At 43.8% G+C, this 13593-nt stretch overlaps 1 protein-coding gene across 4 annotated transcripts in view; it reads right to left on the bottom strand.

Moving 5' to 3' along the window:
- mylk3 (myosin light chain kinase 3) overlaps positions 1-13593 on the bottom strand; it is a 62982-nt gene that overhangs the window by 22666 nt on the left and 26723 nt on the right. For 3 of the 4 annotated variants that reach the window (XM_067997934.1, XM_067997933.1, XM_067997935.1), the window contains exons 2-3: positions 7352-7445; positions 1898-2387 (exon numbers count right to left, since the gene is read on the bottom strand). In XM_067997934.1, coding sequence (XP_067854035.1) covers positions 1898-2387; positions 7352-7445 — 584 coding nt within the window. Of the gene's footprint in view, positions 1-1897; positions 2388-7351; positions 7446-12513; positions 13259-13593 lie in introns of those variants that run through there. The other variant, XM_067997936.1, reaches the window with a different exon arrangement.

Here is a 13593-nt window from a genome sequence, read left to right as displayed (position 1 = left end):
AGTTGAAGGCATGGCCGCCAATGGTGGAGCGATTAAAATCGGGGATGCGCAAGAGGCCAGAATTGGAGGAGCGCAGAGATTTCAGAAGGTTGTTGGGCTGGAGAAGATTATAGAGATAGAGAGGGGCAAGGCCATGGAGGGATTTGAGAATTTTAAAATCGACGCATTCCCAGACCGGGAGCCAACGTAGGTCAGTGAGATCAGGGATGATGGGCGAACAGGACTTGGTGCAAGTTAGGATACCGGCAGCAGAGTTTTGGATGAGCTCAAGTTTATGGAGGGTGGAAGATGGGAGGCCAGCCAGGACAGTATTGGAATAGTCGAGTCTAGAGGTAACTAAGGCATGGATAAGGGTTTCACCAGCAGATGAGCTGAGGCAGGGGCGGAGACGGGCGATGTTATGGAAGTGAAAGTAGGCGGTCTTGGTAATGGAACGGATATGGGGCTGGAAGCTCATCTCAGGGTCAAGTAGGATGCCAAAGCTGCGAATGGTCTGGTTCAGCCTCAGACAATGGCCAGAGAGAGGGATGGAGTCGGTGGCTAGGGAACGGAGTTTACGGTGGCGAGCGAAGACAATGGCTTCGGTCTTCCTAATATTTAGTTGGAGGAAATTTCAGCTCATCCAGTACTGGATGTCAGAAAAGCAACATGACAAATCAGAGGCAGTGGACGGGTCAAACTGAAACATAAATACATACATCGGCATTAAGAAAGAACTTGTATGCATAGGGTTGTCCCCCAAACTGTGTGCGATCCCTAGCCATATTTTATTACCATTTGCAATCCATGCTTGGCGCATAAGATTAATAAATATTAATATAAAAATAATATCAATCGGGAGAAAATCAGAACATGCCTGGCTGTCAAAACACTGATTTTATTACTTAATTGAGGTTTAAGATTTCAATGAAATTCCTAAAACAAGTCAGACAACCTGCTGAGCAACTGAATGCTTTATAGATTCTGAGCCCTCCAGCAACATTCTGCATTGGTCAAAGTGCCTGTGGCGATCACAATGGCATTAATTCAGCAAACTCTATCTCGCCACTGATTTTAATGGGGGGGCAGAGTGATGATAATTAGTTGTTTAACCTTTTCAACAAACGTCTCTCTTGGGCGGTGCAAATGTCCCAGCAAATTATGGTGTGGCGTACATAATGGCATAAATCACTCACCATAATTTCCTGCAATTTCTGCACCATAATAATAGCGTACGCTGTAGATGGCGCAAGTGTACTGCAAATTCAGGCCCATTATCTTATAGAGGTTTAAAAGAAAGTTAAGGAAATGGAAAAGGGAAACCGGAATATTATTTTAGGTTAAATAGCGAGAGTTGGACAAGGGGACATAGATACAAATTGGCAAAAGGTAAATCATGATTCATGTCATAACTCTTCTTTACACAAAGAGTGAACAACGTATCGAATAAGCTTCCAGGAAAATAGTGGAGACAAAAATCCAGAAATCTTTTAAGAAACAACTGAATGGTACAATGGGAGAATTTTAGCATCTTTTAGGGTAGACAAAATAAGATGGGCTGAATGGTCTGTCTTATCTGTAATTATCTTGTGATAAGCAAGATCAGCACTGTTTTATTTTAAAACCAGGTAAAAATAGGCTATTAATGTCAACTGTATTCTGGTTATAAAAATTATTATAAAACAAAAATGCCTTTTGAAGGCAGCAAAAGTAATAGTAATAAGGAGTCCATTTATTCATTTTCTTTAGGTAACTGGTCAAACTTTATGTTCTTAATGCATCAGTTCCATGCTATTTGTTTATAGATATTTTCTATTCTACCCAGGATTTATCAATGATACAACAATGGAAGAAAAGCATAAGTTTGAACGCTAAGGATACGGAACAGATTGATGAGTTATTAAAGTTTAAACGTTACCTCTCGAGAAGTAATATGCAGTTTCCATCAGGCTTTGACTGAGTAGCAGCCAAAATTACCTCAGGGGCTCCAGTCGTGACAGTGAGTATTATCTTATCAGTCTCTTTTCCCTGACACATTTCCATTCCCTGGCCTTGATACACCTCATTGTCTGTGCTGGTTTTAATCATATCTTTCTGATTGTCTTCTGTAAAGTTCTGACACGTTGTGTATTCTTTACTTTCCCCAGGAACTTCTTGCTCTCTCCTTGCAGCAGAGACCTCTTTTCTGCTGGCACTTCCAGATTTATTTGTCATCACTGGAGCCCCTCGAAAGTCACAGTGTCCCAAATCTTTGTGTCTGGCAGCAGTCTCTGGGGGCTGATGTTGTGAGATTCCTCCTTCAAATTGATATGTTTCATGTGGTTCGATTAGAATGACGCTGTTTATATTTGTGTGTTCATCTTTCTGGACGTTTCCACAGGATTGAGTGTCTTCACCATCATTGTCCTCTGAGTAAAGATGTTCAACAATGAAAGAAAAAACATTTCAACACATTAATAAACAGGGCTATCATGTTGTAAAACACCATTTAAAACTTAATTATGTTGTCATTCTTACCAAGTTACCAAGTTATAGTGGAGATCACCCCGCTGGATTTGTTATCCTTTGTGGTAACTAGGGGGTCCCAACCCTCCCGGTTACGGCTGAAGTCTCCCGAAATTGGCAGATCCTCTCCCGAGCGCTGCTGCTGGCAACTCGGGAGAAAAGATCGTTTTACCGCCAGCTCTTGCATGCGCGTCGGCACTGCAGTCTGTCCCCCTGTAGAGTGAATGAACTCTACCTCCCCTTCAGTTTGCATTCAGGGGCCAGTTACATTAGACTCCACTGTGTTGTGTATTTTCCTGCCTCCGGCCCGGTGACGTCACTCCCACCGCCACAGAGAGTCAGGATCAGTTGGTGTCGGGAACACTCGAGGGTCAGCAGTTGGGGGAGCCTCAGGGGTCGGGGGGGCCTCGGGAATCGGAGGAGGTGGGAGCTCGGGAGTCAGGGGGGAGCTCAGGAGTCGGGGGTGGGGGCCTCGGGAGTCCAGGGGGGCCTCAGAAGTCGGGGGGGAGCTCAGAAGTCGGGGGGGAGCTCGGGAGTCGGGGGGAGCTCGGGAGTCGGGGGGAGCTCGGGAGTCGGGGGGAGCTCGGGAGTCGGGGGGAGACTCGGGAGTCGGAGGGAGACTCGGGAGTCGGAGGGAAACTCGGGAGTCGGAGGGAAACTCAGGATTCAGGGGTGCTCAGGAGTCGGGGAGCCTCAGGAACCAGCAATCGGGGGCCTCAGGAGTCGGGAATCAAGGAGAGATGGAGACTGAGGAAAGAGGGCTCAGGGGAGAGAGCAAGACTGGGGAATGGGGCCCAGGAGGAGAGGGGGAGACTGGGGAATAGGGGCCCAGGAGGAGAGGGGGAGACTGGGGAATAGGGGCCCAGGAGGAGAGGGGGAGACTGGGGAATAGGGGCCCAGGAGGAGAGGGGGAGACTGGGGAATAGGGGCCCAGGAGGAGAGGGGGAGACTGGGGAATGGGGGCCCAGGAGGAGAGGGGGAGACTGGGGAATGGGGGCCCAGGAGGAGAGGGGGAGACTGGGGAATGGAGGCTCAGGGGGAGAGAGGGAGACTGGGGAATGGGGGCCCAGGAGGAGAGAGAGATCCTGGGAAAAGGGGCCAGGAGGAGAGAGGGATCCTGGGGAATGGGGCCAGGAGGAGAGGGGGAGACTGGGGAATGGGGGCCCAGGAGGAGAGATGGAGCCTGGGGAATGGAGGCTCAGGGGGAGAGAGGGAGACTGGGGAATTGGGGGCTCAGGGGGAGAGAGGGAGATTGGGGAATGGGGACCCAGGAGGCGAGAGGAAGACTAGGGAATGGAGGCTGAGGGAGACTGGGGAATGGGGGCTCAGGGGGAGAGAGGGAGACAGGGGAATGGAGACTCGGGGGGAGAGAGGGACTGGGGAATGAGGGCTCAGGGGAGAGAGGGAGACTGGGGAATGTGGGCTCAGGGGGAGAGAAGGAGACTGGGGAATGGGGGCTCAGGATGAGAGAGGGACTGGGCAATGTGGGCTCTGGGAGAGAGAAGGAGACTGGGGAATTGGGGCTCAGGGAGGGAGATGGAGACAGGGGAATGAGGAATCAGGGAGAGGGAGACTGGGGAATAGAGGCTGGTGGAGAGATGGAGACGGGGAATCGGGGCTTGTGATCGGGTGTCACCTGATCTGGCATTACATGGTCAGATGTCATGTGGTCAGAGCATCACATGATCAAACCTCCAGGAATGCCTCCAACCAGAGTTGGCAACCCTAGTGGAAACTTGTATATAATGCAGACCTCTTACCATTGCACCCAATTCCCAGCCATAATTGGAGCGAATAAAAAAATAAAGAAAAGGGAAATAAATTAGGTATTTTTAAGGATGTAAATTAAGCATATGAGAAAAGGACCGCAGTGTAGTGCAGCACATTGGGGCTCTAACAGCCTGTGCCCTGGTGGTACATGGGTTTATGTTGAGTTCGTGGTACTAGCTGAGTTACTTCAGCATGAAACATGCTCTCGTATGACACAAAATTAAATCAAGGACATTGAAGTTAATGGAGGTTTGGAAAGTTCTTGCTTATAAGTAGACTATGGTATAATAAGACAAGTGGAGAGTATTGCATCATACTCCTGACTTGTGCTTTGTCGGTGGTGGAATGGCTTTGGAGAGTCAGGAGATGAGCCACTCACTCCAGAATACCCAGCCTCTGACATGCCTTGACATTTACGTGGCTGGTCCAGTAGAATTTCTGCTTAATGGTGACCCCCAGGATGTTGATGGTGGGGGATTCGGCGATGATAATGACATTGAATGTCAAGGGGAGGTGGTTAGGCTCTCTCATGTTGGAGATGATCATTGCCTGGCATTTTAATAGGATAAGTTTTCAAGGATTTTCTGAAGATGTGAAATATATAAATGCAAGTTTTTTCAACAATTTTCCTTGAGACACTTCTATAGCATTAGTGACTTTATTGGCTGTAGTCTCTTTGCTGCAGTAATTATGCACACTTAAATACACATTGCACAATGTTAAAGGGTTAGAAAACAGTCACCGTATAAAGACAGACACATTATAGTATAGAGAGAGATATCTGTGGGGAATCAACCTTGAACCTGTATTTTAATGTCAACAAGTACCAAAATAGCACAGGTGCTCTATTTTGCTGAGAAATACAACAATCTAAAACCACCGTATTAGTGATTAAACAGGAAACCTGTGGTTCTTGTGTCCTGATACACGCAGTAATACTGGCCTGGTATATAAACTTAGTACGTGTAATGGGTCTAGGCTAATATACAAATCAGATCAGAGCAAGCTTGCTACACACATTGGGTGCTAAATTGGACCGTGTAGCGCCTGTTCTTTCGGCGCTACCCGGCCTCTCTGACATCCAAGATGACATCTTGGATGCGCACGCACATTTCCAGCGTGACGTGCGCCAGATGCCATCTTGGTATAGGAGTTAGCGCAGGCGCAGATAACGAACACTGGAATCATGTAAAGTAGGGAGAAAATGGCTTCAATCAGTGTGCAACGCTGATTTAAAGTGATAGACCCATTTTGGACCTTAACGCCCAACTCAAAGCACAGTCTGAAGCCCAACCATCTGAACGTGTCTTAGAGTGCGTGGAGGACCCCCCACCAGCGCTATTTAAAGGGACCATGCAGGATTTACATATCAGTAGCTGGATTATTGCTTCTAGCTGCCGACACTTTTGTAACTGTTTTTGGAGGTCTCCTTCCCTTGAATATTTGGACGCGGGGACATAGCCTAACGTTTAGAGCCAGGATGTGCAGGAGTGAAGTTAGGAAATGCTTCTATACCCAAAGGGTGGGAGAAGTTTGGAACGCTCTTCTGCAGCCGGCAGTTGATGCTAGCTCACTTGTGAAAGTTAAATCTGAGATTGATAGCTTTCTGTGAACCAAGGGTATTAAGGGATATGGGGCTAAGGGATATGGAGTTAGGTCACAGATCCACCATGATCTCATTGAATGGCGGAACAGGCCCGAGGGGCTAAATTCTACTGTCACTTGCTGCCTCTTGATATGCGCCACCTTCTCCTGCAAGAAAGCGAGACGTGTGTCTGGGTGATGTGCCTGTCATAGTTATAGAATCATAGAATCATAGAAGTTACAACATGGAAACAGGCCCTTCGGCCCAACATGTCCATGTCGCCCAGTTTACACCACTAAGCTAGTCCCAATAGCTGACAGTGTGTGTGGCCTGTGAGTTGTGGGTGAGCGGCTTAAAACAGTAGTAATCTGAAAGGGTGAGAGGAAACATCTGATTGGAAGAGTTGAGTACCGATGGAAAGAGTTTATTGGTATGTGGGTGATGGGGGGTGTAGTGCGTGGAGCAGTTGGCAGGAGACGCCACTTGACAGTTGACCTCACTCACCTTGATCACTCATATCAAAGCATCGAACTTCTTCTTGTACTGCATCCATGTTCATGGTGCTGTGCGCCTGGCATTGACTTTGTCCCCTGCTGCCTCCCACTGCCTTTTAGATATATGTCTGGAGGGCCTCTTGCCCCCCCACCCACCCCCCGCAGATATAGGATGTCACTCCTTCTGTCCACCTCTTGCACCAAGGTCTCTAGTGCATCAGCAGAGAACCTTGGTGCATGCACTCTCGCAGGCCTGGTACCAAGTCAGATCAGCAGATTGGTGAGGTCTGGTGTGCAGTTTGGAGGATGTGGGATTTAGTAGTGCGCAACCTTTATTCAATGTTTTAACATAACTCATCAGTGTGTAAACATAGGGATGGGACCTGTATCTGTGTTTTATGTGTGTGATATCTGATCTCTGTTCAAACCCCGTGCAGACAGTAGGCTGTTATTTTCATCAAATGACAGGTACCAGCTACCTTTAAGAGATTTCCAAGAAACATCCTCCCTTTAAGAGATTGAGCTCCCTCTGGTGGTGGAAAGTGGGAATTGTATTAATTCCACATGCAAGGCCTGGAATGGAACGCTGATTGCACGTAAGTCCTGGGGCAGGCTGAAACTTGAGTCCTGCCTGCGCAGAGGTCATTGGGCGTGGGGTAATAGCACGCCACGCTACCTACGCCCAAAAACGGCCCCGATCAAATTTTTCCCCCACTGTAACAGACCCAGTGCATGTAATGACATGGGTCTGGTATACACAATAGTACAACCCTAGCACGAGGGAAAAAGAAATATAAGGATATGCTGATAAGGTTAGATGAAGAGGGATGGGAGGGGGCTCATGTGGAGCATAAACACCGGCATAGACAAGTTGGGCCAAATGGCCTGTTTCTGTGATGTAGATTCCATGTAACTCTATGTACTGGGGTGTAAGTCTGCAAATGTATTGCCAAGACACACCCAATCTCACGTTCACGGCTGCCCGTCACTGCTCAGAAAATCTGTCATTTATCTGTACCTTCAAACACTTCTCTGTTTATCTGGACTTGGACCCCTCTGTTGCTAAATCCATGCTTTGGTTTGGCACCTTTTTCTTCAACTTCATTATTTGCCTGTTAAAAGAAGTGTTACAAAGTTATAAACATGGTCATAAAAAGTAATGACCCATGGGCCATCTAAGTGATACAAAAAAGCCACCAATTTTGGAATAACTCACAAATTATTATCCTGTGTACATCAATTTAAAAGTGCTCATTGTTTCTTTTTGGAAGTTATGAGCTTCTGTCGTTATAGACTTACATACTGTATGACAAGAAGACAAAGAACCTTCCAGATATTTCAAATGCTGTATGTACTATACACTCTCTACATCAGATATATAATGGGCCAGAACTTGCGCAGAGTGGCGTGGCCACGATGGCTGCAGTTCCTGTGAATTAAATTAACGAATATACTTTCGGTGGGCACTGTGGCGTCGACTTGCTTGATTTTGAACTTTTAAACAACTGTGCACAATCAACTCAGCCTCTGAGCAGCGTAAGTCGATGCGTATGGAACAGTCTGTGAGAATAGAAGACATTCCCACAAAATCTGTCAGGAAGAGAAGTTACACCCACAAGCAAGCAAGCAGACTTCATTCATTTAAAGTTAGTATTCTGGAAGTCATTGTAAACAAAATTTTTTTTTAATAAAAACCCAAAGAAATAATCGAATTAAATTAAAGAGACAGAAGGGAAAAGTAAAAAAATAATAATTTTTTAATTTTTTTAAAAAAAATTTAATGACCAAAAACTATTAAAATAAGGAGTAATATGAGACTCCACGTTTTTTTAATTTAATTTTCAGTTGTTTGGCAGTCATAAAGCGTTATCGCGCTTTTAAAACTTAGTTTAGGCCTGGTATTTTTAAGCAGATGAGCAAGTTTGTGATTTTTCAGTGATTTCAATGATTGTAGCGTGCGATGGCCCTTTAATTTGCAGCTGCCAAATCGCTGGCGAACCAATAGGATCATTTCCATTTAGTGCGCATGTGCAAACGTGGGAACTTGCTCCTCCTATTTGCCATTAAAAACGGAGAGCACTGTTGAGCTCCTCCATTATTTTGGGAGCAATTTCTGCCCCATTGTGTAAAGTAAAGCATGGTGACCAACCTGCAGCCCTGGGACTACTTGTGGCTTCTGAGTTCTGGCAACCTAACTCTCGTGGCCTAGTCCTATTATTTATCACTTGCTGCTTTGTTCCATTTTAAGCTAACAGACCTGGAACTCTGGAAAGGACTGATTTATTCATTGATGGTTAATTCCTAAACAAGACTGGTTATTATCAGCAACCTGAAAGATGTGCAAATTAATGGGAACATTGATTTAACAATAAGGCTCCAAGATATGTGGCCCACTATGATAACAGGTTGGACATTCCTATGATAATATATACAAAATCTTCGTATGTATTAGGATATGTATGCTTATGAATAGTCACCTGTTGTATATACAAGTGTGAGGTGTCTGCAGATTGGATATGGGCTGCTCAGAATCAATTTGCACCAGTAACAAGCACGTCACTCTGCATTGTGATATCATTTGTTCATAATAAAAGTCAGAAAAATTTGAAAACACTGTTCAGTGTTCCTGGTTTGGTCCTGTTTGCTCAGCTGCAAATCGCACTTGCTATGTATTTGACGCTGTTTTTCAGTTAATTATTCTGCCTTCAGTATTTGGTAACATGTAAGATCTGAATCAGCTGAGTCAATGAGGTTTGCAGGATCTACAGAGTCACTACAGAGCACACACTGATCAGGTTGGGAAATAGTGGTGGCTGTCTGGAGGGGAGGTAGCAGTAGTTGGGGAAGAGATAGCGGAGATTGGGGGAGAGGGACGGTGGCGATCAGGGGGGTGGACTGGTGTTCCAGAAATGCACAGACCAGTCAGTATTTGAAAGGGAAAGACAGATTAACATTTTGGGTGGGACCCTTCATCAGAGCACTCCGTAATATTAAGCTTTCGCCCTCATCATTAATAGGTTATTTTCCTTAAGTCAGTGATATGTTTGTTCTATGTACATCACAGTAAAGGTGCTCTCATTGCGATCTGGCTGCATCCAGAATGACACACCTGGCAATGGTAGATTGGAACAAACTCAATTTTCTGTGGCACACTCACTAGTCTGATACTGGGGTCAGACAAGATTGCAGTACTTCAGTACACTGTTGTCAAATGACCATCTAGCCAGGCGCATTGATGGATTCTTGAGGGTTAGACATGTCACTGGAGGCTGGGATACTTCCCACTCAGCTGCAGGTCACCATTTGAACCAAACAGGTAAGATGGGCCTAGCTGGAAGAACAGCAGGAAGCTTACCAGTGTTCCATACATGGTTTTACTTGGTAAATCTCTGGGCATACATGAAGGCCTCTAAAATCTTGGCTCTTGCAGTCTGCACCCAAGCTCTGAGGACTTATCAGAAACTATGTATGCGGGTAACACGTTTCATGATTTTTTGACTGTTTTTCCACAGAAAGGATTTGGAACAAAGGATTCTTTTAATTGTTTTTTTTAAAGCAAACTTTATTCACACGGTTGCTCTGATACAGAATGTGGTTAAAATGCTAATTTCCCCAAAGACTAAATAATAAGTATTTTGTTAGCTTGTTTTGATAATTGATAAACACCTCACAACCATTACATTGGGAGGTCTTTGGTCCCAGGTGCTTGACATCGATTATATGGCAGGCCTTCACTTCTGGCCGTGAATACAGGGAGATAAAAATAGAGGCCGAGATACAGGTAGTCAGGCTTTTACAACAGACAGCTGTGAGAGCAAGGTTTGGCTAGGCTCAGAAGTTTAGCATGCAGGAGGGAAGTTAGGAGTTATATTAAGTCAAATAAGATGGCTCACTGATGTGGGGAAGCATAATATGTTCATTATTTTGTATTGTGTGAAAACAACTTGTCCTGATTGAATTGAGTGACCCCGATCCTAACTGTTGTTGTGTACGTTCACTTGCTATGAAATAAAGCAGCTTAACAATTTGCATATGGCTTTGTCTTACCAGGTGTTTAATTAGTCCACCGTCAAGAAGATTGGGGGAGTATATAGGGGCATTTGCAAAAGACACACATATCTGGTTCACATCACATGCAGGCACTATTTTAACACCACTGGATTACACTATTATATAGTTAGATATTGAGCAGTATGAGCACAGACCTAAACCTAAGATGCTGAAAGCACTTATGGGAATGAAAATCACCACTGTACCTGATAAAGTACCTTAAGTATGACCCTAAACTTGCAACAGTGGGTTTCTCAGTAATTTGGTATGAAGACTCTTAAGCATGATGATGGGTTTCTGCAAGTGTGAGACAACTGGCTAGCCAAAGAAAATATATATACTACACAGATCTATCAATCTATATTTATCAGCTGCACCTAGGAAAGGGATTTAAGTAAATTAATTAATAAAGGTTTCCATTTATTCAAGTTGAGTTACAACCACCAATTCTGGGCACTGCCCCTACCAGTGCCATCATAACCACAGCAGGAATTGAGCAGCTACAATTCCACTCTGGGTGCATTGGTGGCAGTACCATACTTTTCATTGTACATTTTCCCAGTGCACAGAGGGGACTTCCTTGGGTTTTCTGCCATTCCCTCAATTTAAATTGGTAGTCTGCTCTCAGCACAATATACATTGAACGCTGGGAGTGCAAGAGTCAGGATTTCATGGGCAGAAAATGTACTGGTGAAGCTTTTGAAAGTGGCACCCACATTTCTTGCTGGCTGCAGAGTTTCAAATTAGGTATTTTCTGCTGTGTATTGTGCTGAGATAGGACAGGAGACTCGGAATGTTTTGAATGGTGGGGTCCACCAGTAAAACTGAAATCAAATAAACATCCAATCCAAAGAAACAAGCATTGGCGCAATGTCAGGAAACCAAAAATGACAATAAAAAAAGGAACAACTCCATCAAATGCTCAGTTTAGGCAGTTGTAAAGCTACTTCCAGTGGCTGTGTGCCCGCAGGATTACATTTTGCTCCTGCTTTAAAAGGCCCCCAGCATTGGCCCTCCACCAAAAGTACAACACATCAAAGCTCCTATAGCAGCAAAGACATAGTCCAAACACGCTCCAAACTGGGAACCAGTGCAAGCCTCCTACGCCCCAGCATGGCTCCTTGGGAAAAGCCAAGGCTGGTGCAAATTCAAAGATCCAGGTTTTCCACGCCCTCTGCACATGCCAAACACTTGCGTCATGGGCAAATGGAAGAGGAATTTCAGCTCCTTATTAGATGCACAGAGCACTGTTTATAACAACATGTTATATAAAGCTCCAGTCATGAGGCGTGTTAGTTTCAAATTACATATAATTTGAAAAATTACATTGAAACTTTGTGTTTGATAGCAAGACTGTAACAAAGAAAATAATATCACTGTTTCCAACATAGCTGTGGGAGAACTCAGATATACCTCAACTAAACAACAAAATTAACAAAGAAAATAGTCACGTGTACTGCAATATTGTCACGGAGTACTTGCACCACCCAATGGTGTATCTAAAATACACAGTCCCACGGTTGTCCTGTAACAGAACACTTTTGTAACGTACAAGCGGTGGTCTGTAAAAAATATTCTTCCTTTAGAAAGTTATTTAACATTTTACAATAGGGGTTGGTTTAAATGCTTGAATTTTGTGAGCTCTAGTTTTAATCCTCAAACTCTGCTTTTGTGATTAGCAGGACCCTGGAGCACTAAGCATAGATCAATGGAATACATTAACTGCATTCCTGAAATAAATTTTGTTGCAAAAACTTTTCATAATGTGGTACTAGTAACAGCATTCCATACAGGAAATTTCCTTTGGCTCTTACATGTATGTTGAAGGAATAAAAAGTTAATACAAGGCAACTGTAGACACTGTGGGGGTAATTTTGATTTTGTGCGATAGTGTGAAACGGGTCCCATTTTACACTATTGCACAAAGTCCAAATGACTCCCCCGTGGTTCAACTATACATAATAGGTATAAAGTATAAACTTTTCAAAATCAACAAGCAGAGGATGAATGAGTAATTGTTAACATAGACTTTCATTCTAAGCATCGCCTGTTCCAGTCATTAGTAAAACTATCATTCTATTACAACTCTAACTTTTTTTTCTAAATTTTGGTTTAGTTGATAAGACTGACCTCTGAAGGTTCTATTAGACTTCCCTTTTTCCAAGGCACAATTCCTTTAAGAATAAATTGTACTATGTGGGAATTTTTGAAGGTCTCGCCCACAAGATGAATGACTTTATCCACAGCTGACACCATTCGTTCTATGCCGTCTAATTTCTCTTTTTGTTTAGCTGTGTCTTGATGTACAGATGTCACCAATTTGAACAGTTCCATGAACAAAGGCTTCATCTCAGGGTCACCGAGGCAGTTAGTATGTTGCGAGTATTTAACATCACTTTTCTTTTCATCTACCACTCCATCACTGTCCTTTAATGTTTTCAGTATTTTGATGTTCTTTTCTAAGTCACCCATTCCTTGAGACATATCTTCCAATTTCTTAAGAACTTGTCCTTGAAAGTTTACTATTTGATCTACTTTTTCATTCAGAAGATTCAGTTTGCTGTCCATCGTACTTAGGTTATTCACCACGCTGCTTTGATTTGCACCAGACGACTTCTTTCCTTGACCAACGGGCCCACTTTTATCCTGAGAGTCAAGATTCCCTCCTTCATACATTCTCGCCAAACAAGTGGTCAGGGAAGCTTGCTTACTCATTTTGTCAAAATTGAATATGAAATAAAATAGCTGTTCAAAAATAATCAGCTCAGATCTTATGATATCTCCTCCTCCCTTCTTAAAGAATTTCCCAAACAAAAGAATCCATTCAGTTCATACAGATTTTTTTATCTGACAATCTCTCGTTGGCATATAATATCAGAAGAGAACTGTGTATCTGCTTTAACTTTGTCATTCTATTTGAGCCTCACTCTCTCCTGTCACCGTTGCTCCTCACAGATTTTTAAATAACCCATCCTGCTTGATGTAATCTGAATTCTTCTTTGCCCCTTGACGTCACAGAAATTTTCCTGGGTGATCAGCATATTTTTCTTGAGAATCTGATGATAAGCATGTCATCTGAGAATGTGACAAAGCAGGGGGCTTGTATTTATTAAGGTTTAAATTTATACGCATATAAAATAATGTATTGTAAAATGTTTCATTAATCACAACTGCAGGCTCAGGACTTGAAGTACAAAGGATTAATATGCA

The sequence above is a fragment of the Heptranchias perlo genome, chromosome 16 (assembly GCF_035084215.1).
Source record: "Heptranchias perlo isolate sHepPer1 chromosome 16, sHepPer1.hap1, whole genome shotgun sequence".
In the NCBI taxonomy this organism is placed as follows: Eukaryota; Metazoa; Chordata; class Chondrichthyes; order Hexanchiformes; family Hexanchidae; genus Heptranchias; species Heptranchias perlo.
Note: the sequence above shows the minus strand (reverse complement) of the source record. Positions and strands in the feature narration are given on the sequence as shown.